Source organism: Bombus bifarius, unplaced genomic scaffold (assembly GCF_011952205.1).
Source record: "Bombus bifarius isolate JDL3187 unplaced genomic scaffold, Bbif_JDL3187 scf7180000007992, whole genome shotgun sequence".
In the NCBI taxonomy this organism is placed as follows: Eukaryota; Metazoa; Arthropoda; class Insecta; order Hymenoptera; family Apidae; genus Bombus; species Bombus bifarius.
The window spans coordinates 2,435,515-2,459,246 of record NW_022884373.1 but is presented as its reverse complement, the minus strand read 5'-3'; the positions used below and the strand labels follow the sequence as shown (position 1 = coordinate 2,459,246).

Here is a 23,732-nt window from a genome sequence, read left to right as displayed (position 1 = left end):
AGCTCGATAAACTGGTTTCGATCAACCACTTGACGCCCCGTGTCGACGATTTGCATAATACCGTGGTGGTAATGGCGATCTTGCAACGACACAAAGGGAAAACAGTTCGACTGTGAAGATTACCACATCGATCGTCAGTTTGAGACCACACCTTGTCTCGTGGGCAAAATTTATGACAGCTGAGGACAGGTTGTCGTTTTATTTGCTAAAGATTGAAACGCGGATTTATTCTTATCGTTATCGATTCGCGTCTCATGCAAGCTAACGGTGCTTCAGGTATGCCGTTCATGTTCAGATAGAAATAGATACTGGCGATATTAAATTATTTAATAGCGTCGATTGTCTCTATTCTAAAATATTTTATACGGATATCACTTTTTTAAATCAATCATCAAACGACCAACAAAATATCTTCTTTTTTCTTTTAAATTAGATGGTGTAATTTTCCGCTGGATTTGGGAAACGTCTATTGAAAAAGTTGCCCAACGTTTCAATTTGCAGGTATTTTTCACTTCTCATTTTTTGAAATCAGTAAGTTTTAAACAGTCACAGTAACAAAATATGAAGAGCGACAAAATTCGTGGCGTGACTTTTATGACAAATTTCTTCAGAATTGTAAACTGACAATACCAAAAGAGGACTAGATTCTGTTTTAAAATTTAAATTACTATCCTTGCGGATAAATATTCATTAAATTATTGAAATATCGTAGTTCAAGCCATTTCTTAAACCAGTCGCGGTACACGTGTCTTTTAAGAAATCAATCGATTTCCTTTGAAGATATTCTATCAAAAGAGATTCAGTTTCAAGAAAGTCTTCACGTAGCAGGAAATTTCGATGATTAAACACGGTCGACACGACTCATTTCCGACAACCTGTCGCATAGTACAACTGATAATGTGGTAACGCCACTGACATTACCACAAGTGTGAAATCTCAAAGGCGACCGATTATTATCAAAAGGAATTTACGCGACTCGATATTTCTCTATTCGACTGCACACGAAACTACAGTCAATCCAATGATACGAAAACAATAATTGTTCATTTTGTGTAAAAAAAATCGTTATTCGACTGCGTACACACAAAACGACGAGAAATAGATCCAACGTTAGTTGTAATTTCGTACATCTTCCTCTGTTCGACTCCACCGAGAAGATTAATGAGAATTCGATTAAAAAATTGATCGAATGTTAATTGTAGGTCTGCAAATTCCTCTTCGATGTTTCTCTTTCGACTCCACAGAAAAGAATAATCAATTCAATAAATAAAAATGAAAAAGAGAGAGAGAGATTCGATATCGTTCTTAGACTTTAAAGAAGTTTCTCGCCTAATGCACGGCTATGATCGACAATAATCGTGATTATCGCGCGTACCGTACAATCGTGTATCATCTCGTGTCGGCATGCAACGAGAAAATAAATTCTCTGTGCACCGTAAAGGACGGCAAGCAGTTTCACAGAAGGCGACATCAACCCACTATCAATCGCAAGCACAAGAAAAAAAAAGGAGGAGGAGAGAGAGAGAGAGAGACAGAGAGATAGAGAGAGATATAGAGAGAAAGAGAGTGTGAGAGAGACACACACCGAGACCACGGCTGGGACATAGAGTACGTAAAGAAGCATCTTGGTGAATATTGTCAGAGAGACGGAACAGAGACAAATGAACGAACGAACGAACGAAGAACAAGAAAAAATCCAGAAACGGCCGATACACGTAACAGACACGTGCGGATCACATAAAAAGCAAAGCACATAACCGACGCGCCACTTCGACGAGTTAACGATCTCTTAATTATCAATAAATTAGACGTCTGTAAGAAAATCTTGCATTTTACTTAGAGGAGTAAAGTAGATGGTCTTTGAGAAATGAAAAGATTTGATAAAGAAGACAGTTGGAGATCGATCGATCGGTGGATATTTAAGAGACGATTCCTCGTGAAGCCACGCGATTGGGAGAAACACAATGGGGTAAAGTGGAGCTTCGAGTTCCTCTTATTTCTTCTATTCCAAGAGAGTAGAAGGAGAAGAAAGAATAGAAGAAGATATTTCTAAAAGAGGTGGTATTTTTAAATGAGATATTTCCTCGACATTTTCTGAAGTTTCTGATCTCTCTCTGTAGAAGGTTTCTGGACGAAAAAGCGATACACGCGTACAACGTGTTCTTCAATTGTTAATCACGTATTCGTAATTCCTTAGTTGAAACATAGAACACAGTGGATTTTAGTTGTACAACGTACGGAATGTTGCAAGCAAACAGATGATGATTCTGGAAGTAAAAAAGCGTGGAAAATGTCGAATAAAATTTTTCGTTGGGCTTCGTTTTTTTTTTTTTTTTATATAGATAAAAACGAGCTTGAAAATTCATGAGTAGACGTGCGTGCGCTCAAACTATCTCTTGATCGATAGTATGCAATATGCTTGCCGGTGAAATAATGTCGAGTTCTATTTCAAACTTCATTTTTCTTTTTTTTTTTTCAAAAACGAGGCTTGAAACGAAAAAAATTGTACTCTTCATTTTTGATTTGTTTTTGTTTCCAGAATAATATTTTTCCCGGCTCTATATATATATATATATATATATATATATATATCACATGAACTTTGCGAGTATAGTCACAAAATCCATTGAAACAGTTTGTAAAATGGAGACGACAAAACGATGGCGTAAATGTATATCACATTAAAAGAAAGACGAAGAATATGAAATGCAGTACACAATTGTTGGCAATTACTCCAAAAAAAAAAAAAGAGAAGAAAATGGACTAGTCTATTGCAAAAGTCCATTACTTGAAATCGATCCACTTCCTGGCTAAAATTAGTGAGCGAAGCAATTGATTCGATACACATAATCGAGCCATAAATAACCACAACAGTTTGAATACACATATATTCGAGCTACCTAATATTAATTTATATTCTGTATCTTACAACGATAAACGTTATTAATGGATTACGCCACCTAGAATACAGAGTACAAATTAAAATAAAGTATCCTGACCTTAAACAACTTGATGCAAACTATCGTGGCTTAATTTAACGAATTAAAAATTGACTATCATAATTACATCGTCTTTTCTCTTTTCATTCTTAAATATCAATTTTCATTTTATAAATATGCCATCACTTCATCGTCCTTTTACTTATCATTCCTTGTTTTATTTTTACTCCTTATTTACTTGTTATTTATTATGTTATTTCTTTCTTTCCGTCCAGAAGCGTGATATATACATAGAAAGAGAAAGAGAGAGAGAGAGAGAGAGAGAGAGAGAGAGAAAAGCGTGCACTTGTGGAAAGTTTGTATGTTGCTTTCGTGAACGAATCACTCGAAGCTACACGAAGGAACGTCGAGCAGAAAGCCAAGGTGTGTTCAAGGTGCCGATGCATGTACGTGTGGACCGGGCTTTGGAGTTTGTAAAGGGCTTTTCCAGGATGGGGACCAGGTGGCCTATACAACGGTGGAGCATTCCGGTACACGTGGGCAAACATTCTACGCGACGCTACGGCATTTGGTGAAAATTGGATATCGAATGCTTCGACGAGTTGAATGAACTGCGTCCTACCCAGATCTCTCGTTCCCGAAACGTCGAGAACTATGAATCCTAGCTGACGCGTGTTTTTACCTAAAACAGTTCATTACATTTTGCTGTTGTTCAATTCTCGCTGAGAATTCAATTTCAATGGCTCAGGAATATAGTCTCGGCTCACTGCGAATACGTTTTTAGTTTGAAATGTTGCAAAGTTTAAATACTCGTTAGGAGAATGGATGTTTTGCATTTTGTAACAAAGATACAGACGTTTCGATAAGCTATCAAAAATCGAATATGCTATTTGAAGATAAAATTCGAAATTATATTGACTTCAAGTTGGTGTCTAATAAAATATGAAAATTTATCGATATTAATTATCAAGAAAATTAATTGCTACCATTCTGAATATTACCATAGAGTGAATATTCAACGTTAAAATGGAAGATCTCTTTGTTGGCTTGTATTAAATGAAAAATACCAAAGAGAAGGAACTATTCATTATGAAAGCGTCAGTATTACAAAAATGAGAATTTTCTTTTCAACTTATCGTTCCCTAGAGTAGATTCTAATTTTGTATACATAACTTGCCCTATATCTGTATATTACTTGAAACAAACGTGTTACTTGATCATTCTTCTTTCCATTAATCCATACTGAAGACTTTGCAATTAATTATGTCGTAACATACATATATATATATATTCAAATTTGCAAAAGAATTTATAACAATGTAAAAAAGATTCAAAAAGGAAAGAAAGAAGAAGTAGTACCTTTCCTAGCCGAAATCCGCTTCTCAAGCCTCGTCACCCTATTCTCCTCATTCACTATCTCCTTCACGACCCTATTCACCCTTCTCATCCTCCCAAAAAAAACACGTCAGCTCTCGTCTTACATCCAACTCTCTCACCATTTCCACCAATTACCGTGATCGTCCGGAGCCATGTATTAAACCCGAATCAATTCAGGACAAAGAAGTAGATAGAAACAGAGATAGAGAAACAGTGCATCTTGGCCAGGAATTGTTCAAATTGCATCTTCGGAAAGACGCAAAATAGTAATTAAATGTATAAGGGACAACTGGGTGTATAGGTGAACAAGGGTTAACAATATATAAATATATTTATATGTATGTATATATATTTATATATACGTATAATTCATATACATATACATATATACATATATATAAATAACAGAGGTCCGCTCGCGTTGCTCCGTACAACGTGTACGTTGGTGTATACGTGTGTACGTGTATTAAAAGGTCAAAATAGATTCGAGATACGGTGTGTGTACCGGTTTTCTGATCGAAAGGGTCTGGTGGTAGTATCTCTTGGGGTGGTTTTTTTTTTGTTGGTAATCAGGATCTCGGGGGTGGATCACGAAAAACAAAAGACTTACGGCGTCTGCCACGAGGTGTGCGGGCGGGAGGGCTGCCTGCAAGTGTCCACTCTTCAGCAGGGGGTCGGCGAGGCCTGCCACGCTGGCGTGTAAGGGGCTCGGGTGGAGGGGATGATGTGGGGTTGTAAGGTGGGCCGTGGATAGGAGCGGATGCCCGTGAGAAGCGGCGAAGGCCGAGGAGGAAGGGTGGGCCGCGAAGGGCGAAGTCGTCAAAGTTTGGGTGTTCAGCGAGGGCGGGGTGGGCCCGGCAGCGGGCGCGGGCAATGGCAATACTGTACTTACGTCCGAGTGGGCGGGCACCGCGTAATTACCCTGGATGGTGTAGGCTTGCCCACCAGCCAGGATCACTGGCCCACCAACTTGGGGTTTGGGGCGATAAGGGATCGTGGCGCCTTTGGGAGGGGACTGAAACAGAAAGAAACACACGCACGAGTGCGAATACACAAATCGTGTTGTTCATTCGTGTACTATAGTAGCCACCGCTTAATGATCGCTGGTTCGGGTTCGCGTGATCAACCAGTTCGTCGGACTAGTTTGCTAGACAGAGTCTTTGGATGGACAGCCAGGTGTCTCAGGAAGTTCTCGGAACGCATTGAGAACGAGCGAGATACGACCTATTTGTCTAACGGAGTCCTGAGATGATCAATATACATTGTCGATACTTCAGAGTTCTCAACGTTACTGTATGTGTAAACGGATCCTTGGATATTGTGTATGCGTTTTATCGACGACGTACAGGGTGTTTCATAACATGTAGAACCCATTTCAGGAGTGGACAGCAGACGCAGAAACGACGAAAACTGTCCATACAAATACATGTCCTATTTGACTTTGTTTGCAAGTTATAGCCATTTTTACGTTAGAATAATCCGCGACAGGCAGAGGATGGATATCCGCTTGTTTATACGAACCTTCTTCACTGTCTATGTGTCCCCGCTGCTGAAAAGACTCCCACATGTTACGATATACCCTGTACATTGTCTGGCGGACTTTTACACGTATAATAATGTTTAGAAACCTGAAGAATTATCCCAGGACTCCTTAATTCAGCGACTTTCAACCTTTCTTATCTTATGGCATGCATAAACGAATTACTAAAATTATATTTGGTTTGAGAGCATTCACACCAAACGCCTATTGTTCTGGTTGTTGTCGTTTCTTTACTTAACGATCTAAGAGAAAAGGAAGTGGATGACTAGGACTAAACGGGTAGATATTACACGCTTCAATCTCGCGGGTTCTCTCACTGGTTGAAAATCGCCGATCTAACCGACCGTTCCGTGGAACTAGCTCCAGGAATTCGTGGCAAATGACTTCGCGAACATTAAACTCCGGGATACAGGAGCGAACCTTAAGCGGAGGCTACAGTATATAGACACGAGAAGATGGCTAGCTAGTGGCATCAACACTTTAACGTTCTTCCTTCGTGGAAATTTACAATTTATCGCTCGAATAATATCATCGTTGATTTTTATCTTTCCCTTTTCTTTGGACTCATAAATCGTTTAGCAAAATCGTCCTTGTACAGTAACTGGATACATGAATCTTGTAAATCGAGGGCACAAGGCCAAGGGAAATACGTATTGCTTTCTACTACATTCATTATCGCACACCGCTGTACGGAGTGTGTCATGAAATATGTGGTATCGATATGACAAATATCTGCCACATACTTTATGGCACCTCATAGAATTAAAACACACGTTCACTTTTATGATCGCATTGTGTTTCATGTGAGAGATAATCAATCGGATTCGTGTTTCTTAGCCGAGCCATTTTCTCATCTCTGCACAGTACAGAGGCTGTTCTAGCCTCTCGCAGATTCTGCATTATTATAGCGCAACTGTGTATAGAGAACTACGAGTAGAGACGTCACCCTGCTTGATGGTTTCAAGTGGTAGATTGACTGCGAATGTTTAAGCATTCAGGAGAAACTTAGTAGCAGAAGCAGCGGAATGATCGAAACGAGCAATTCTCAACTTCCACGATATTCTTAGAAGTTCAGAATTTTACAATGTCTGTAAATTTCTTTCCTGAAATATCAATCACTTATCTGATTATCGTGAAACTCATCAGCTTAACGAAAGATCGAGCTACTACGATTAATGGAAATGGGAAAATTCGATAAGTGACATTGATCTGGTATTCGAACCTCGAGGAGGCGACGTAAAAAGTGCAGCAGATTAATTTAACTTCTGAGAGGCTCGATCGATGGTATGACAAGAATAGATGATATTGGCCAAACTCGAACCTCCAGGAAGCAATATTTCACGCGTAACGACCTAATGATAAAACAGATCTTTATTGCATCCATTAAACTTTAAATTAGCATAAACATTCGCAGCCTAGAGATAAGTAATATGGCAGGCCTTGGTCTCTAGAATACCTAAGTACGTACCTCTAGCATAACACAACAGATGTGATATATGCACTGTGTAATGGCCTCGCTGGTACCGGATATGGTGACTGCGCGTTCTGTCGAATTAGGCAGCATGTCAGAAGCGACCTGGATCGAGGCACCGGTCACCTCGCGGATCTCCTTGATCTTAGAGCCACCTTTGCCGATCAGAGAGCCGCACTGCGATGCTGGGACGATCAACCTGAGAGTGATGGGTGGCCTGGGTACACCGCCGCTTCCCTGGATGTCGTGGAACTGGGAACACCATTCCTCGAATTTTTTGCAGATCAGCGTGAACGCTTTGAAGATTGAGTTCGTCGGTCCGGTCACTGTCACTATTCGCTCCGGGCATGAACCGTCGGAGATGTTGATCTTCGCGCCGGACTGTGAAACAGCAAGTTCGATTAGTTCTTTTTCTCTCTAATTAAAGGAAAACAGTTCTTTTTATCAAAGGATAGTTATAACGGTTTGAATTTTCCTTATTTTAAAGCGGTTTAGAGTTTCAGCTTCTTCATTTTAGCGTAGCGTACATAGCGGTGCTATGTATATGTTCGATAAACGTAATTACGTATAATTATTCTCACGTCATTTCGTACAAATCGTTTCATTCACGAATGGAACATAAATACATTTTATGGAATCTTGGTAAAAAGACACACGAAATATATCTGATTCGTGGTCGTACAGGTTTTATTGGAAAATTAAATTAAATTTCATCGACGTACCGTATGAAGCAATTTTATCGAAAAATGTTATTGAACATCTTTTTAATGGGTTGGATGTGTAGAATATATGCGCTTGTACATCTTTCGATAAGTCGTTTACGTTCTGTGAGAAGTCTATTCTCTTTCATTTAATTCTTCGTTAAAGCTTCTTCTCAATTGTTCGTTTGAAACAATCATTGAATTATCTTAAATATTATTCATGTATCTACTTTACGTTATTCATCCTACATTATACTATACGCTTCGCATAACTTTCAGTTTATATATCATCTACATTCGCATTATCAGAACTATTCATTCTATCATTTAATACCTCGCATCAATCTCTTTTATACGTCTCGTTCGAATTATAAAGTCAAATAAACGTTTGAAACGTTGGCTTCGACAGTTTACGCTGTTTGCTTTTTCCAGCTGCACATACATTATTTATAATTTCACAGTGGCGTGTCGTTCGCAACGTCATTATCCTGCACGATAACCAGCAATCGCGACGATGACGGTAGCCGGGGCTTGTCGTATTTTTCAGCGACTGATATAGAACGATTCTCTGCCGTTCCTGGACGTTCAAGCGATTAAATAGCGGACAATGGGCGTTGAATTAAACTATTGAATGCCGTGTCATTGTTCGAAACCGTATTACGCTACCTGCGAAGAAGCTGAATGAAACACACGGAGCTTTTCTAAAACGTGGAGCAGGAGGCCCGATTAAATCCTATTGTTCGCGTTTAAACACGAAATTGTTTCTCGTTTGTCTACGAAGCGCAGGAAATAATATATGTGTATTCGAAATAATTTTCTTCCAGTGTATAACTGTAAATTATTTTAATTGCCCGTAATTTCCTTCTTTACAGGCGGAAACGAATTATTTCAAAAGTTTTCAAACCTACGTGTTTCCACCGTTTCTGTACTTTACGCACGTGGGCGAGAAATATATCTTATCGCTCAAAGCGACTGGGAGATGTAATAAATAACTAGAACGACTGTTAGTGTCGCGCTTCAGCATAATTTTAAATAATTTTCTTTCTTCAAATTGTTTAAAAAAAATTTGCTTTTTTGTTTGCTGAATTATGCACACGCAAGAGGAAGATAGAGAAGTCGTACGATAACTTCACGCTTTATATTTTACTTGCATATAAGATTCAAAAAACATATCGATCTTTTACAATGATGATCGGAAAACATCAGTTTTTCAGCCTCCGTAACTCGCACAGCTGAATAATAAATCGTACTGCGGCTGTAAGATAGTGAGAGATGAATTTTATATCATTTGGAGAAGAACGCGACAACGATACCTTGTTAGGAAAAATTGAGTATTAACGATGCTTTTCTAGATTCATAGGGGTTCTGTTTTTTTCATATTTCCCTTCTAAACTTCGTTAAATGGAACGTACAATTTTCTTTTTATTTACCGTCCACCATAGTCTCTTTAAGCGAATACAACAACCTGTGAATGTAGGTCGTTGGAAGCTATTTTAAATCTCTTTGTTACACCACCCTAACGTTGTCGTACCATCTGATCAATTCGACGTGTTGGTTAGCGAATTAGACGTGCATCGATTATACGCTGCTCGTAAACCGGAAAAAATAGAATCATTACCTAGGGATCTGCACGGGAACGCGTATAATTTCGACATCGATGTTTCTTCTCAAGCAGTATACGAGTAAAATATACAATGAAAAAAGTAACAAACATCTTCTAAATTCCATCAAATAAATTCTTCGCGAGAATTCGACGAAACAGAGAGAAAGGGAGAAACGTACCTCGAGTGAAATTCTAAAAATTAAATTCTTACGAATACAAAAATACCACCGTGTTAAGATACACTGTTCGCACGATGATTAATTAATTTACTGCAATCTTGAACAAATTACAATGGTCTTCTACCCGTATAATATTTATTGTACCTTTAACGAGATAGGTAATGTTGCAGATCCTTTCTCAACGGTGGTGACAACGTACAATCGAACAGCTTTATCGAATTTTTAGAAATTTTATGATCCATAAGCGAGTTACGGTATCAATAAAGTGTGAGAACGATCTATACTTAACGCGTTCATTCGCCAGGCGTGCCATGCTCCGTTAAACTTCGTGTATCGCACCTAATGCATACATATATCGTAGAATCAGGTTATTATAATACACGATTACCGTAGCGTAAAACACTTACCAGAAGTTCTGATATTACAATTTGTTTGTTGGTATAATAATTTGCATGGATATTTAAAATAACAGACCGTGACAATCATGTTACTGTTATATTTTATAAAAGTCAAGAATACTGAAAGATACTGGAGGAAAAAGAAGATCGTAAAATTTGATTGTTGTTTCCTTTAAAACGTGCACGCGTATCACACAATTTTAAATAAAATATATTTTTTTTTATTTTTTTAAATATTTTTAAATGTTTTTTTATTTTTCAGATTTGAAAAGATATTCCACAATAATAAATTGTTAATTAATAAATAATTGTAATAATAGTTGAATTGTAATAAAATAAAAATACGAAAATGGTTTATTAAAAAAATTATTTAGAATGTAAAACTTTGAAGTATTCTATACATAGCTGAGGTTGGTCAGGGCAATTTGGACAATAAGTTGTTGTTTTCTTCAAATTCTTTCGTGCCTTTGTTTCGACCCATTCGACGTTTTTTATTTGCATAACATAGTTTGCATGCGCGTCTAATGCTTCTTCCGGAATCATTTTTCCGAACCACGATATTATGCTGACTCCGTCGAAGACAAGGATTTTTTGTATTTTCAGACAACCTTAATAATTTCGCAACTAATAATTGTCTAAATATTCTAATATCTATATTTTTTCTTGTTGCAATTTTGTAAACCGTCAAAGCGTTTACAACAGAAATTCCCAGAAAGAATTGAATGTCAAGTTTTCTGTACCATTTGATTCCTTTTCTAATTGTCATTTTCTTTTTTTATTATTTTATTTTCCAGATTTTTAAATATTTTTCAATAGAATATTTACTCCTCCTATTCTAATTTATCTCTAATTAATCTACAGAAACGAAGCAATTTATTTTCAGTCTCCTTTCGTTTCAAATTTTTGTCATCTAAAAAGTTCGCCGTGTGTGTCTGACTTTGCACGAATGGAAAAATTTCATCAAAATAAACCGCAAGCGTATACGGATATTTTTACGGAGTAAAAGTTATATCGCAAAAATAGATTAAAACGTGATCGCTGGCGAATCAAATTACAAGCTTCCAGGGAGAAAACTCCTCTTGAAAAAGGGAAATCGTTGAGGCGTATTATTGAAATCGAATAAAGGAAATGGCAGCCTATAAACACAGTAACGAAACGTAACTTTGGCTATAGTTTCTTGTTGCCACGGCTAACAAATCGCCACGTCGAATTCACGACATAAACTAATTGCAACTGACCCCAACTTGCCCAGCCTGCAGTTTTTGGATACATATATCAAAACTGGAGTAACAAGGATGACTTTTAGCCTGGATCACTAAAACCTGCATTGCACGCGAATTCGAACTTGGAAACAGAAAGTGAGCAACGTTCCTAACAGATAATTACCGTCACGTTGCACTTTCCCTTGGTGTAAGATTACAGTCAGTGTATACATAGTGATTAAGTGTTTGGTTGGACAAAAGAAAATTATTCGAATGTTATCGACTACGACGATGTTATACAAAAAGGACATTAATCGTCGGACGACGAACGCTGTCAATTTTTAGTCATGCAGATAATTTACGTTCAGTGGTTGTTGAAGACACGCTGACTCATAAAAGTAGTTGAACACTTATTTCTATGCAAATTTTCATGGACACGATTAAAGTGATACAAGTTAGGAATTCGTTTTATTCGTTAAAAGATTATAACCAGTTATTCTTCATACATTATACGCTAGGTATATCGTATACTTCTGTGTATTGTGCACATACCGTGCTTTTTCGGTATCTTTAAATTTTGCATAAATGCATAGAAACACGCAGACTCTTTGTGTCGCGCTGTAAGCGTTAGGCGAAACATTTTGCAACTTGTACTATTTTTATCGCGAAAATAGATTTATTTATAATTTTTCTGGCGTTTCATTGTAAATTACGAAAATTTATAACGTACGATAATAGTATGAAACGCGAGAAGGATTACGGTAAAAATGTAATAATGTACCATTAATATGTGTCGCGAAACAACATTTATACGCTCGATAATCAACGCGTTAGCGTATTAATCAAAGCGCAAGCAGAAATTGAATAGTTCTTGAATAGCGTCCAAAACGTTCGGATCGTAAATATTAACGTGAATCATAAGTTGTTTGTCCACCGGTTTACGCGAAAACTTTGTTTATTTCATAAAAATTTGCCCAGCAAATATATACATACATATCCTACTTCTCGAAATGTTGGCCAGCGTGTCTCCAATTTAAATGCAACGTGTGTTAAATGAAAGTTTACCTATTGGTTACGAACGAAGTACCATTTACAAGTTGACGGTAATGTTCGTATTATAAATGCAAGACTATTGAAATGTAAATAGAAATGTATAAATGAGGAATAATCACTCGTTTGGACTATGGACCTATTTGAAGTAAAAAGATTTTTTTTACAAATTCTTTTTAAAAAAGTTATGCTTTTTAGAATATTTGCCATTGTCACTGTATCATCTTTAACGAATATATCGAATTCTCTTATTACAACTAAGTTAATGGCAATGCATTATTACTAAATTTCTTTTCAAATAATTTCTCAGGATCACTTTCAACTTTCTTTTCTTACGTATGGTCCGAACAAAAATTATTTTGTTACTAATTATTAAAGTAGATTATATAACGCAGTTTTCCTCGGAGTCAGAAATTCATCGCGATAGCAATTTTTTGATCCAGGTGATGACAAATTAAACAGAAAAAGTGATAATTAAGGAAATTAATAAATCGCTCGGAGAATGATAAAAATTTCACTAAGCTACAGGAAGACATAAAATGCGATAGATTAATTACCTCTTCGCGGAACCTCTTGACGATCTCTCCTTTCTTCCCAATGATGCTTCCAACCTCCTGTAACAAACAGAATGCAAAACACCGTTAGAATCGATTCCAACGCAAACTGCGAGCTTTACGACGGTTAAACGCGACGCGTTCGAACCATAAAGTTCCAAGTGCGTACTCGATCCCTACGTTTCCCGAGTTACTGTGTTTCCAGGAATTGCTCGTAAATAGCAGCCAGTCTCTAGCCACCAACTCGTCGTTTTATCCTGTGTGATTTTTTTTTTTTTTTGAGATTACACGAGCCTTTCATGTTCAACGTCAAAGATAGATTCTGCAAATACGTTGATATTTCTTACCTATCGATTCGCTACTAAATTCCGTACACTTTTACAGCGGAACTGTTTAAAACCGGATATTACGAATGTACGCGAGTTTATTTGTACGGCAGACGTCTTTCTTTTTCCCTCGTATTTGATAAACAGGTTCTTGAGAAATCGATTTTTCTACGAAGCTATTATAGAAATAGAAAAAGCTGTTAAGGACGACGACGCATATATTTGAATATCTTCAAACTTCTGAACTTTGATACGAATTTCTCGGCTGATCTAGTACGAAAGAGGCGAAAGAGACTATTCAATGTTTGTAGATTAAATCTGAATTCAGCGGGTCCGGTTACTATAATGGATAATGTTATCGATCGATTATCGTTACCATAATCAGTCGGTGGCGAAATCTCTTCGTTTAAAATTGGCTAAAAAATAATTTCTCATAATCAAGTTCTCTATTCATAATCGAATCGCCGTGTTATAATCAAACTTCCGCTACTGACATCGATTTTCATAACTAGACTCGAGGACAAACGACAGTAGTTCTTGGAAAATTCGCATCGAATGCAGCTTTTCTTCGAAATTTACCTTTAACCGAACCATGTGTTTTATCTGTTGCATATTACACACAGAGCAAGAAACTTCGAGAAGCATTATGAGCATGAAGCATGTAATATATTCAGAAGCTAATAAACGCAAACAGACGACAGACAATGCTCGATAAGTTTCTCAAATAAATTCCACGTTGTTTTAAAGAACAGTCGTTCGAAATAAGCGTGACGTTGTATCAAGTGTTTGTGATAAATATAAATTTTACAAATGTCATAATCGATCGCGATAAACCCAGTTCAATATTGAACGTTTTTTTATCGTCTGTGTAATTGTTATCAGCTGATTATTCTTATCGAAAACTGCAAGTTCCAAAGTGACCATAATAAGCGGATTGCGCTGTGCATTTAAGGCCGCGAAGTTCTCTTTAAAATAAATAAATAAAGCGACAATTAAATGAAAATTCTAATTGAAATCATAGGTTTCGATCGTTTCCATATTTCCTAGAAATTACAAGTTTTAATAGCGAAACATTGAACGATAACGAAGAAACGAAACTGCAGAAAGTTTTCGCAGTTGTCCCATCAATTTGATTCCTCGTTTTACCAAGATATCACATCGTCGTAATATGCAGTTAGGCTCTTCTTCGTGGTCATACAAACGAGCAGCGTTAATGAAATAAAATTCTGACGATAAACAGCTCGCATAAAAATCACGTTTATCTTTATCAGAAGAAAAAAGAATCTCAAGGATAGCGGTATCGTTCCATCCTGCAGTCGCAGCGGTAAGTTTCCTTCATGGACGTTACACCGAAAATAAAGCAACGATGCAACAACGTACCATTGAAATTTCGTCTCTTGTCTGACGAAAACGATCACTCGAACGCGGATGTTATTGAGCGTGCGAGCGATATCTCGGCTTCGTTTCCACGCGATACGCGTGCTCCTGACACTTGTAATCACTCGCCAGCGCCCAATTACTCGATTAATACATGCGGCATGCATCTATATAATAATTAATTCGGCGCGCGTTCAATCGCAAGTGATCCTCGCCACACGTCCCAATGTCGTTTCGCACGGTCAGACGATTTTTGCCAGCGGCGTTGAATAATCGTCGGTGTATTATGAAATTTTCGTTATTTCAGCTCATTCGTGATTTATGAAATTATCATTCTTCCCCATTGAAATTCTATGATTTCTAGCTTATTTCATTTATTATTCACTTAATACTGGATTTTCCAGTGTAGGATTCATTAGATTTAATTTAATTTTTTCGGAATTTTTAATTTAATTTTTTTTTAGAATTAATTTAACTTTCCATAGCGGAACATGATTTTCTTATCGGGTTTGATAGAAATTATGTACGTATATATGTATATAAAGCTATTTTTACGCGAGTTGATAGAACCTAGATTTTCCTAAGTTGATATCTTATACAGACACTTAACTTTATTAAATTTGTTAGCGTAATACGCTGCACTTTCAGCTTTAAGATATACTTAGATTCTATTTTTTATAGTACAGTAAAGTTCTCCTCTAAAATTTGATGGACAGCGTGTACCTTTTTTAAAGTCACTTTACAGTAACTAATAGAATTTATGCTACTCTTTAAGCGAACCGTTTCATCTCACATTTTTTCATCTTGCGAGATACATGAAAATATTTCAAGTTCCTCGTTCTTACTTTCAAGGAAAAGTCGTATTACACGAAGTGTTACGAGTCTAATTACAATGTCTGAAAATTGTAAGTTGGAACGAGGGCAAATCGAAATGTGCTTTGGTCTCCTTCGATCTGGAAATGTTAGATAAGACAATAAAATTCGATTGAATTTAAAGGTGTCGTGCAAATGTAAGAAATAGCAGATTTATAAATGCAGCCAATAACAACGTTAAATGTTAGTATATGGAACTGCGATAAAAGTGTTCGATCGCTGGAAGCTATTATGGTTCACGTGGATTTATAGAATCGTGTAAAGAGCGAGTACAATGTACACAGCGTGTTGAAACGTCAAGATAATTAGATTCAACTAGGTTGCCAGACAAGTGAATTATTATACAGTGCAAGGCGTTAGTCAATATACTTGTTATTCCAACATGCCTCTTCATTTCTTTCTTTCTTTTTTTCTTTTTTCTTTTGAAGTCTTTCGACAGAATAACTTAAATGGAAGCAGATGCAAAAACGTAGTTACGTGGCAAAGGAGCGAAGCCTAACGTACGAGAAAGCGTACACGGTATGTTACGGACGATGTGAACTGAATTTACGATGCTCGAGACTCTTTCACGTGGCTGTCAGTATAATGTCACAGCGAATAACTTTTATTGCGACAATTTTACCAACTACGATATTTAAGTTACTCGTTCTTTTTTTTTATTGACGTTCTAATTTGGAATTTTTTTTCATATGGGAAATAAAAAGTTAAACATTTTTGTACAGAAAGGAGAAATATATTTGATGTCGTTTATTTCAATGAACGTTTTGTCTAAGGATAAAATTTCTAGGCATTTTCTTTACGATTTTACAATTGTTATAAAGCATCAGATTATTGAAAGTTTTATAAAAGTCAACAATTTTGTTCTATTCCATTCGATAGTTGAACTACAATTTTATCGTAAAAATCGATCAATTACAGTTTAAACAGAGGATAAAAGAAATGGAAAAAAAATCTTTTTTCATAAAAATTCGTACGAATATACGATATTCATCAAATTCCATCAAATTTGATAAATCCATGCAGTTTCACTACCATAAAACTATGATTTTGTTCTACAAGTTTATCTACAACGTTCAAAAATTCAGTCATTTTTCCATAGTATTTTTCCCTACTACGTTACGAAGATCTTCAACTTCGAATCTTAAAACAAAACTTGCACAACACATGTAAATCAAGAAAACGATCAAGAAACTCTTCGATAATACTCAAAGACGAAAAATCTCCTAGAATCTCATCAAAATATAAAGTTTCTTTACACGATTCTAACCAGTGATTTCATTACAGGAATCTTCCAGCTTGTTCGAATAAAATCTCCTAATCCTAAACCTTCCACAACTTACGTAAACCAAAAGAACATTCTATCCCTTTCCAACAGTATAATACACCATAATATACTATACTCAAACACCAAAGATTTCCTAGAATTCTAAGCATTTCATTCTAATTTCGTTAGAAAGATTTTCCAGTTACCTCGAATGAAGTTTCCTAATGCTAAAAGCCACCCCAACTTACGTAAACTAAAGAGATAAAAGAAAAAGGCATTCCATGATTTTCCAATAATACACGTACTCTCATATCAAAGTATTAGGTTGTCCGAGAAGTTTCTTTCGTTTCATAATGATGACGTGATAATAGATGAACGACAATTTCCGTTTTATATTATTCTATTGAATTAGGTCTGATCCATTTCGTTCTATTTCTATTATTATATTCGTGCATAATTCAATAAACTAATATAAAAGAAAAAACATTTTCTATTATTTCCTTGTAAAACGAAAGAAACATTTCGGACAACCTGATACAAAAATCGCTGAAAATCGTCTAATCGAGTATTCAAAGGTCTGACCGATAATCAACCTAATTTCATCGTACGGATCGTCCAATTCTCGAGAACATTCTCCTCAACTATTCCAACGTACATATGTACAAAGTTACAGTCGCGCTGCCTCTCACGTTCAACTCAGTCTCGAGCGATTTGCGCTCTAGCACGCGACAAACACACGTACATACGTACGCAAACAGTCGGCCACTCGGAACCTATAATTAGTTGCGCGTTCGTGGTCGATGTCCAGCCAGATCTCGTGTCTTCGTTGACACGCTCTGACCCCACGATAATGTCACCGCTTAGGCTTCTGGGTGAAGCAGGTATGCGCCAGTGTGCGCTACCTCTAAACTTAGATGACGGCTAGAGAGCACAGAGGGAAGGAAGAACGGCCGAGATGCCAGGCGTCTCGTTCCACAGGAGACGATGCCACGAACGCTGCGCGTATCGTGCTAAATTCTTGATTTCTCGGGCGACAGCCCATCGAAGAAAGCGGATCCTATGCTCTCTTGCGACGCGACATCGTCTCTTTGAATCGCGTGCACGCGTTCCGCGGATATTCTAGCCATTTTCTCGTCTATTTTCGGGGAAACGGAATGGAGGCGAAGGAAACCGGGCTTGATCCAACCGTTTCGAATTTAATTTGTCGAGAAGCTTTCGACGTTTGCTGGTCGAGTTTGTTCGAAGCTCGCTCGATGGACGATAAACGTGAAATCGGTAAAAGGCAGTCGAGTCTCTCGAGAGAAGCACGGTTTTTGGTTGTTCGATTCCTTTTCGGATATTCCGACAGCTTTGGGTTTTTAGGGTAATAGTCGAAACACCTAGAGTTTGGAAGCGTGAAATTGCTGGATTTTCCAGTCTTCGAAGAAACGTTGTAGTTGTTCAATTTATTTTCGGGACTCGGTGAGTTTGCCTAGAATTGCACGCGTGAAATTGGTGGATTTCTGAGCCTTTGAAGAATTTATTTTTGCCACTGTGACAGTTGCGAGTGATCCGAGTAGTCAACTATGGCCTAGAACTGCAAGCGTGAAATTGGTGGACGCTTCAGACTTCCAGGATCATCCCATGTCTTTGGTCCGAAATTTATTTTTGCCACTTTCGAGTCGCGAGTTTTTAAGGCAACCACCTATTGCCTAAATTTATATCCGAGAAACCGCTGCAGTCTCGAGTTTTTCGGGATTACGAGCTTTTGGGAGCTTTGCGAGCTCTGAGTTTTCAGAGCCGCCAACCGTGGCCTAGAATCGTAAGCGGAAAATTGATGAACTTGTCAGCCTCTGAATATTTAAGACGGTCATCGAGGATTTGTTGAATTTTCATTTTTAAATATTAATTTTCTGCCACGTCAATTTTGTCGCGATCCGCGCGGAAACAGGCAGGACTTTTCGATTTCGCAATTTAATCGAGTTAATTCCGCTTGTATAAATAAATCGTTAAGGAGTCAGGAACAGGTGATGGGCCGGTAAACGTGACATTTTTCAAAGAGCGACAGTTTTTCCAACGTAATTGCGTCGGTCTCGATGTTGCAGTTAATTAAAAGGTTTTAACGCGGCCTCGCCGCGAAACTAATTACGCTAAATCCCGCGCGGACAAACCGACGAATTATCTTTCTGAAAACGGAAAATTAACGCGCGACGTTCCAGCGAATCAATGGCAACCTAATTGTCAGTTTGCGAAGGTAAAGTGACCTTTGTTAATTATGTTGCAGGAGATGCTTTTGCAAAGTGCAAAGGTTAGTTTCACGTGAACCGACCGTTTTAATCATTTAATCATTCTTCTCTCAAGACCAGAGACTAGATTTCTTCTTTCAAATTACTTTTACGTAGAAATTTGACTTGTAAATAGCGTTTAAAACGAGCTCGGCTAACTTATTTCCGATGTCCTCAAGCATATAGCGCAGAGATCTCATAAAGGATATATCCTAACAAACACGAAGATGGTACCCCATTGGGGGTAGCCACCTACATGATAATCAAACAGCTAAAAAAATTCTACCAAATGTCCAAATTGGACAAATTGTGAATGTGAAATATTAAATAAAAAAAAAAAAAAAAATATAGCGAAGAGTATAACTGGACTCATACAAGAGAAATAACGTATAAACCTACACGAAGATTTTTCTTAAATTTCATTAGAAACTTTTCATTAGAAACTTTATTTCGATCGTTGTTTTTCTCTGTGTTTCCATTTATGGAGAAGATCAGTGTGTATGACTTCTGGAAAATTCATATGTTTGTTCATATTTTGCTACTTTATATTTCAATTATAAATTATACAAATTATAATTATATTCCAATAACATATGAATAGAAAATTGTATTATTTGTGCAAAGTGTACGGCGTATGGAGGCCATTGGTAGAAACAGATCATCCATAGTCAGACACGTTACACGTTTGAGGTATCAGGCTCTTTTTCCTGCTAACTTTTGTCCAATCGACATGTTAAAATTATTACGAAGTTGGGAAATAAGTTAAAAAATACTCGTTCACTGTGAAACTAAACGTTTCACAAAATATGCCTTTTAAATCTTTTCTTTATAAAAGTTATAAGATCTTCTGACTATCTGAGCAGCAAATTAGACTGAATTCATTATCGATTTTTTTATCAAGAAACATCAAGATACGTAGGATCTTTTATTCGAATAATGAAGAGTAACGATAAGAAAGAGCAAGATCATCGTAATAAATGGGATTGCACCGTGTATTTTCGTCTTAGAAACTGCTTACTTTCAGTTTCGGTTCTACTTTCATTCCACCAAAGGAAGCAAACGAAATTGTATGGAAAAAAGTCTCGCTAACATTCCCAACCGCATTCCTTGTCCGACTCGGAACAAAATCGACGAGTCAGCCAAACACGCTAAACTGCTCGAAAAACCACCATTAGCGGCGTTATTAGACCAGTCTGAAACGCAGCGTGTACACTTAATTGCCCACTTTGCATCAGCTTCTTTGTACCATTTCTGGAACCATCCTAAAGCACTCAAAGGACTCTGGTCCCTTTATAGCTCATTTCCACGAGCGTGAAGCTTCCTACACGCGTTGCAACTAAATCACGTGGCGATGCATGAGATCTAGATTTTACGACTGTTTGCGGAATGTCACAAGTATAGTTTATGACAGCGCTGATGACATCGTGGTCATCTTAGCGAGAATAGATTTCAGACTATTTAAATTTTCCATCAGAATATTAGATATTATCCATCCTATGTCGCGTTTTCAATTATTTATGGGTATTGTTTCTAACGATTCTGCTTCGATATTTTACTTTATGAAAAGAATTCGCCAAAGATTTGTAACAGCTTTTTCGTAATTTGTAAAAGAAGCGAACACAGTTTCTCAAAACTCTTGCGTCCGCATCAAAGGAAAATTTTACATTTCAAACAATTAAATGCCAATTCTCTGGAAGGACTTCCACTATAAATTTTCCAAATTCAATCCAATATATTCGTAAAAAAAGTCTCAAGCATAACTTCTCGAATATTCTACGCTGCTAATAATAGATCTCAGTTCTATCAAAAGCACCATAAAAACACGACAGTCGTTCCAGCAGTAGCTTTAAAACCTACAGTCCCTTTAATTTCCGGAAGAATTAACAAACTCGCAAAGAACGTCTACGTGCAAAAAGAGCCTAACGTCGACGATTCCTTTGTTCCACGTCGGCCTATCCGCTTCTCCATTGCGTCTCGCGAAATAGTCGACGTCCGCTGCGTAGGAAGGAACACACGGAAAAACAAAAGAAAAATGAAGGAGGGATCCGAGAAGGCGCCAAGCTTCGTAAATCATCGCCAACCCTCCCCTCAGTCGCTACCAGGGAGCTGGACAACGCGTCATCGTCGACGAATCTCCTTAGAAGCAAATATAGCTGGAACAAGAAGACATCGACGAGACGAGGCTGGCGCACGGCCAATTAGAGAGGTCACTACCGTACGCTGTTCCAATCGGTCGCATGATTCTCGCCAGATCCTTTACGAAAGGGTTCCAGTTTCTAAGGGTTCTGGAAGAGGAACAGAATGATCGAGCATCTGGGATGAGCCACATCGTGTTTCATACTCGTGCGGAAAAAATTACTTCGTCTTGGAATTATTAGACAAACGAACGTGCACGACATACCGACACAACGATTGGACAGTTGCTGGCCAACTTCCAGAATCTTTCGCTGCAGGATGTGCAAGAATGCTGGATTAGTTTGCTGCATGTATTTGGGATTGGAATATAGCGAGTTTTGTCGATCTTTAGTATTAGAAAACATTAGGTAGATAGTAATTATGACAGAGAGAGAGACGCTATTTCTAGTGATAGAACAGAGGTGGTTTTCCTTTTTTTTTTCTTTTTAGAATGGTAGCTTTTTAAAGGACGATTGCTAATAATAATAGTCTTTGGTAATAATAGCAACGATTGAACTATAGGATGGCTATGACTTAAAATTGATTCTCATAGCTCTTCACTTGTAATTATGATCGCACAAGCTAATTGTGATTGTGTTTGATAATGGTAATGGCAACTTGATTGTAGGATGAATTCTTATTTCAAAATTCTTATTCATAGTTGTCCACTCGCGATGCTGATTGCATAAGTCAATGGATATTCTGTTTAATAATAGGAACAATTTAAGCGTATTATTACTTTGGCTGAAGATTTGCGATCCTGTTTCACCTATTTTCAATCTTGATCGTGATTCCTCTGTAATTATTTAACCTTTACTTTCAATTATTTTTACCTTCGATTTTGATCGTAATTCTCTGTAACTGGAAACTGAAACAAAAGCATTCTCTGCATTCTATGTAAAAGAATATTAAATTTGTATGAAATGAAATATCTCTATGTTTCAAGCGATAACGAAAGCGTGGAATAATAAAAATCTAATTTCAAGATTTTATCAAATATTTAATGAAATGCTTGGCCTATCGCGTTTTACCTACAGAAGCAATTTAAAACAGCGTCTATACTTTCACCACTGTTGTTCCTCTCTTTTGCCGCAATTGGGCAAATCTATTTAAGCGCGATTTAATTAACTTTTAAGTTACAGATCGATAGTTTGTTCAAGGGTTGCTATCACGATTTTTTTTTTATCTGAGTTCGAACGAGAAGTACGAATGGTTCGTTTAAAAATTACCCATGTTCTATCGATATGTGCATTTCTCTGGCTGACTAATACCATTTTCAACGCGACGTTTGGAAACCGAATTGCCTTCCATTTGGCTGAAATCTTTAGAAAGATTCTCCCTAGGATCCCTCTTTTCCAATAATTTCCTTCCTGCCACGAGAATCAATTAAGGTTACTATTTTTCTAGCAATTTGGTAAGATCAAAATTGTTTCCCCATCGTCGATTGAAATTTTTGCTTTATGATTAATTTTCCATATCGAAAATAACCAATTTTAAATTAATTAAACAGTTTTTACAATTGTTTGCTCTCAGTTACTATCGTCTCTTACGTATTTGATTATTTTCAAATATAAATACGTACGATTAAATATTGCAGTATCGATTCATCTTTTTCCAAATTAGATTTTGACAACTATATTTTGCTTATAGTCTTTGAATTGTAACAATTTCATTTTATCATCTGTAAGTACAAAATTTCTCAACATTCAGCTCTTGAATTTTTCTCGAATTCGAATCTCGTAAACTGCAACAATTCTCCACCTCTCGAAGTTTTCAACTATTTCTATTATTAAATGTCTTCGAGTTTGTAGTTCCATATCTTTTCGCGTCATTTTATCTTAATGCTTGTTTCCTTTTTTCTATGATTTTTCCAAATAGTCCAAAGTCACAGCGTTTTATCAAATCACTATCGCGTTATCAACGTTGTGCCTAAAGAATCTTCTTCGTTATCAAACAACAAGAATTTGATACATATTCGATACGTATTCGATCAGACGACCGAACCTTCGACAATTTGTCCTGGTACCATCGCAATGTCACGGCCGTTCCTCCGACGCGACTACCATCGCGTGGCATCGACATAAATATCTGGCGTAAATCCAACCCGTGTCTTATCTTGCCTCTGCTCGTTTTCTTTCGTGTTCCCTCTTTTTTCTTCTTAGTCTTGCGTATGTATACACGTCGAAACTTTTCTCGAGTTTTCAACTAGTAAGTCTACACGTTAACCCTTTGGCCACGAAAGACTAGCGTTAACACGGATGATGAACAGTTACAGCGGTAGCATTATGTTAATTATCAGTTTATATATTTATTAAATTATTTGTGATTTTTTTAGAAATATTAGGGATCGTTGAATTTTCTCACAAAGGTGATAGTAATAAAAACGGGTCAGTGACAAAATTTTCATAGAATCTTTAGATTATTTGTCAACGTCCAAAT

At 37.1% G+C, this 23,732-nt stretch overlaps 1 protein-coding gene across 6 annotated transcripts in view; it reads right to left on the bottom strand.

The window, feature by feature from the left end:
* Positions 1-23,732, bottom strand: part of LOC117205792 (poly(rC)-binding protein 3) — a 179,481-nt gene that overhangs the window by 39,298 nt on the left and 116,451 nt on the right. For 4 of the 6 annotated variants that reach the window (XM_033444530.1, XM_033444534.1, XM_033444529.1 and 1 more), the window contains 3 exons: positions 13,018-13,074; positions 7,325-7,708; positions 4,927-5,331 (listed from right to left, as the gene is read on the bottom strand). In XM_033444530.1, the coding sequence (XP_033300421.1) occupies positions 4,927-5,331; positions 7,325-7,708; positions 13,018-13,074 (846 nt within the window). The remainder of the gene's footprint in view (positions 1-4,926; positions 5,332-7,324; positions 7,709-13,017; positions 13,075-23,732) is intronic. The other 2 variants (XM_033444535.1, XM_033444532.1) reach the window with 1 other exon arrangement.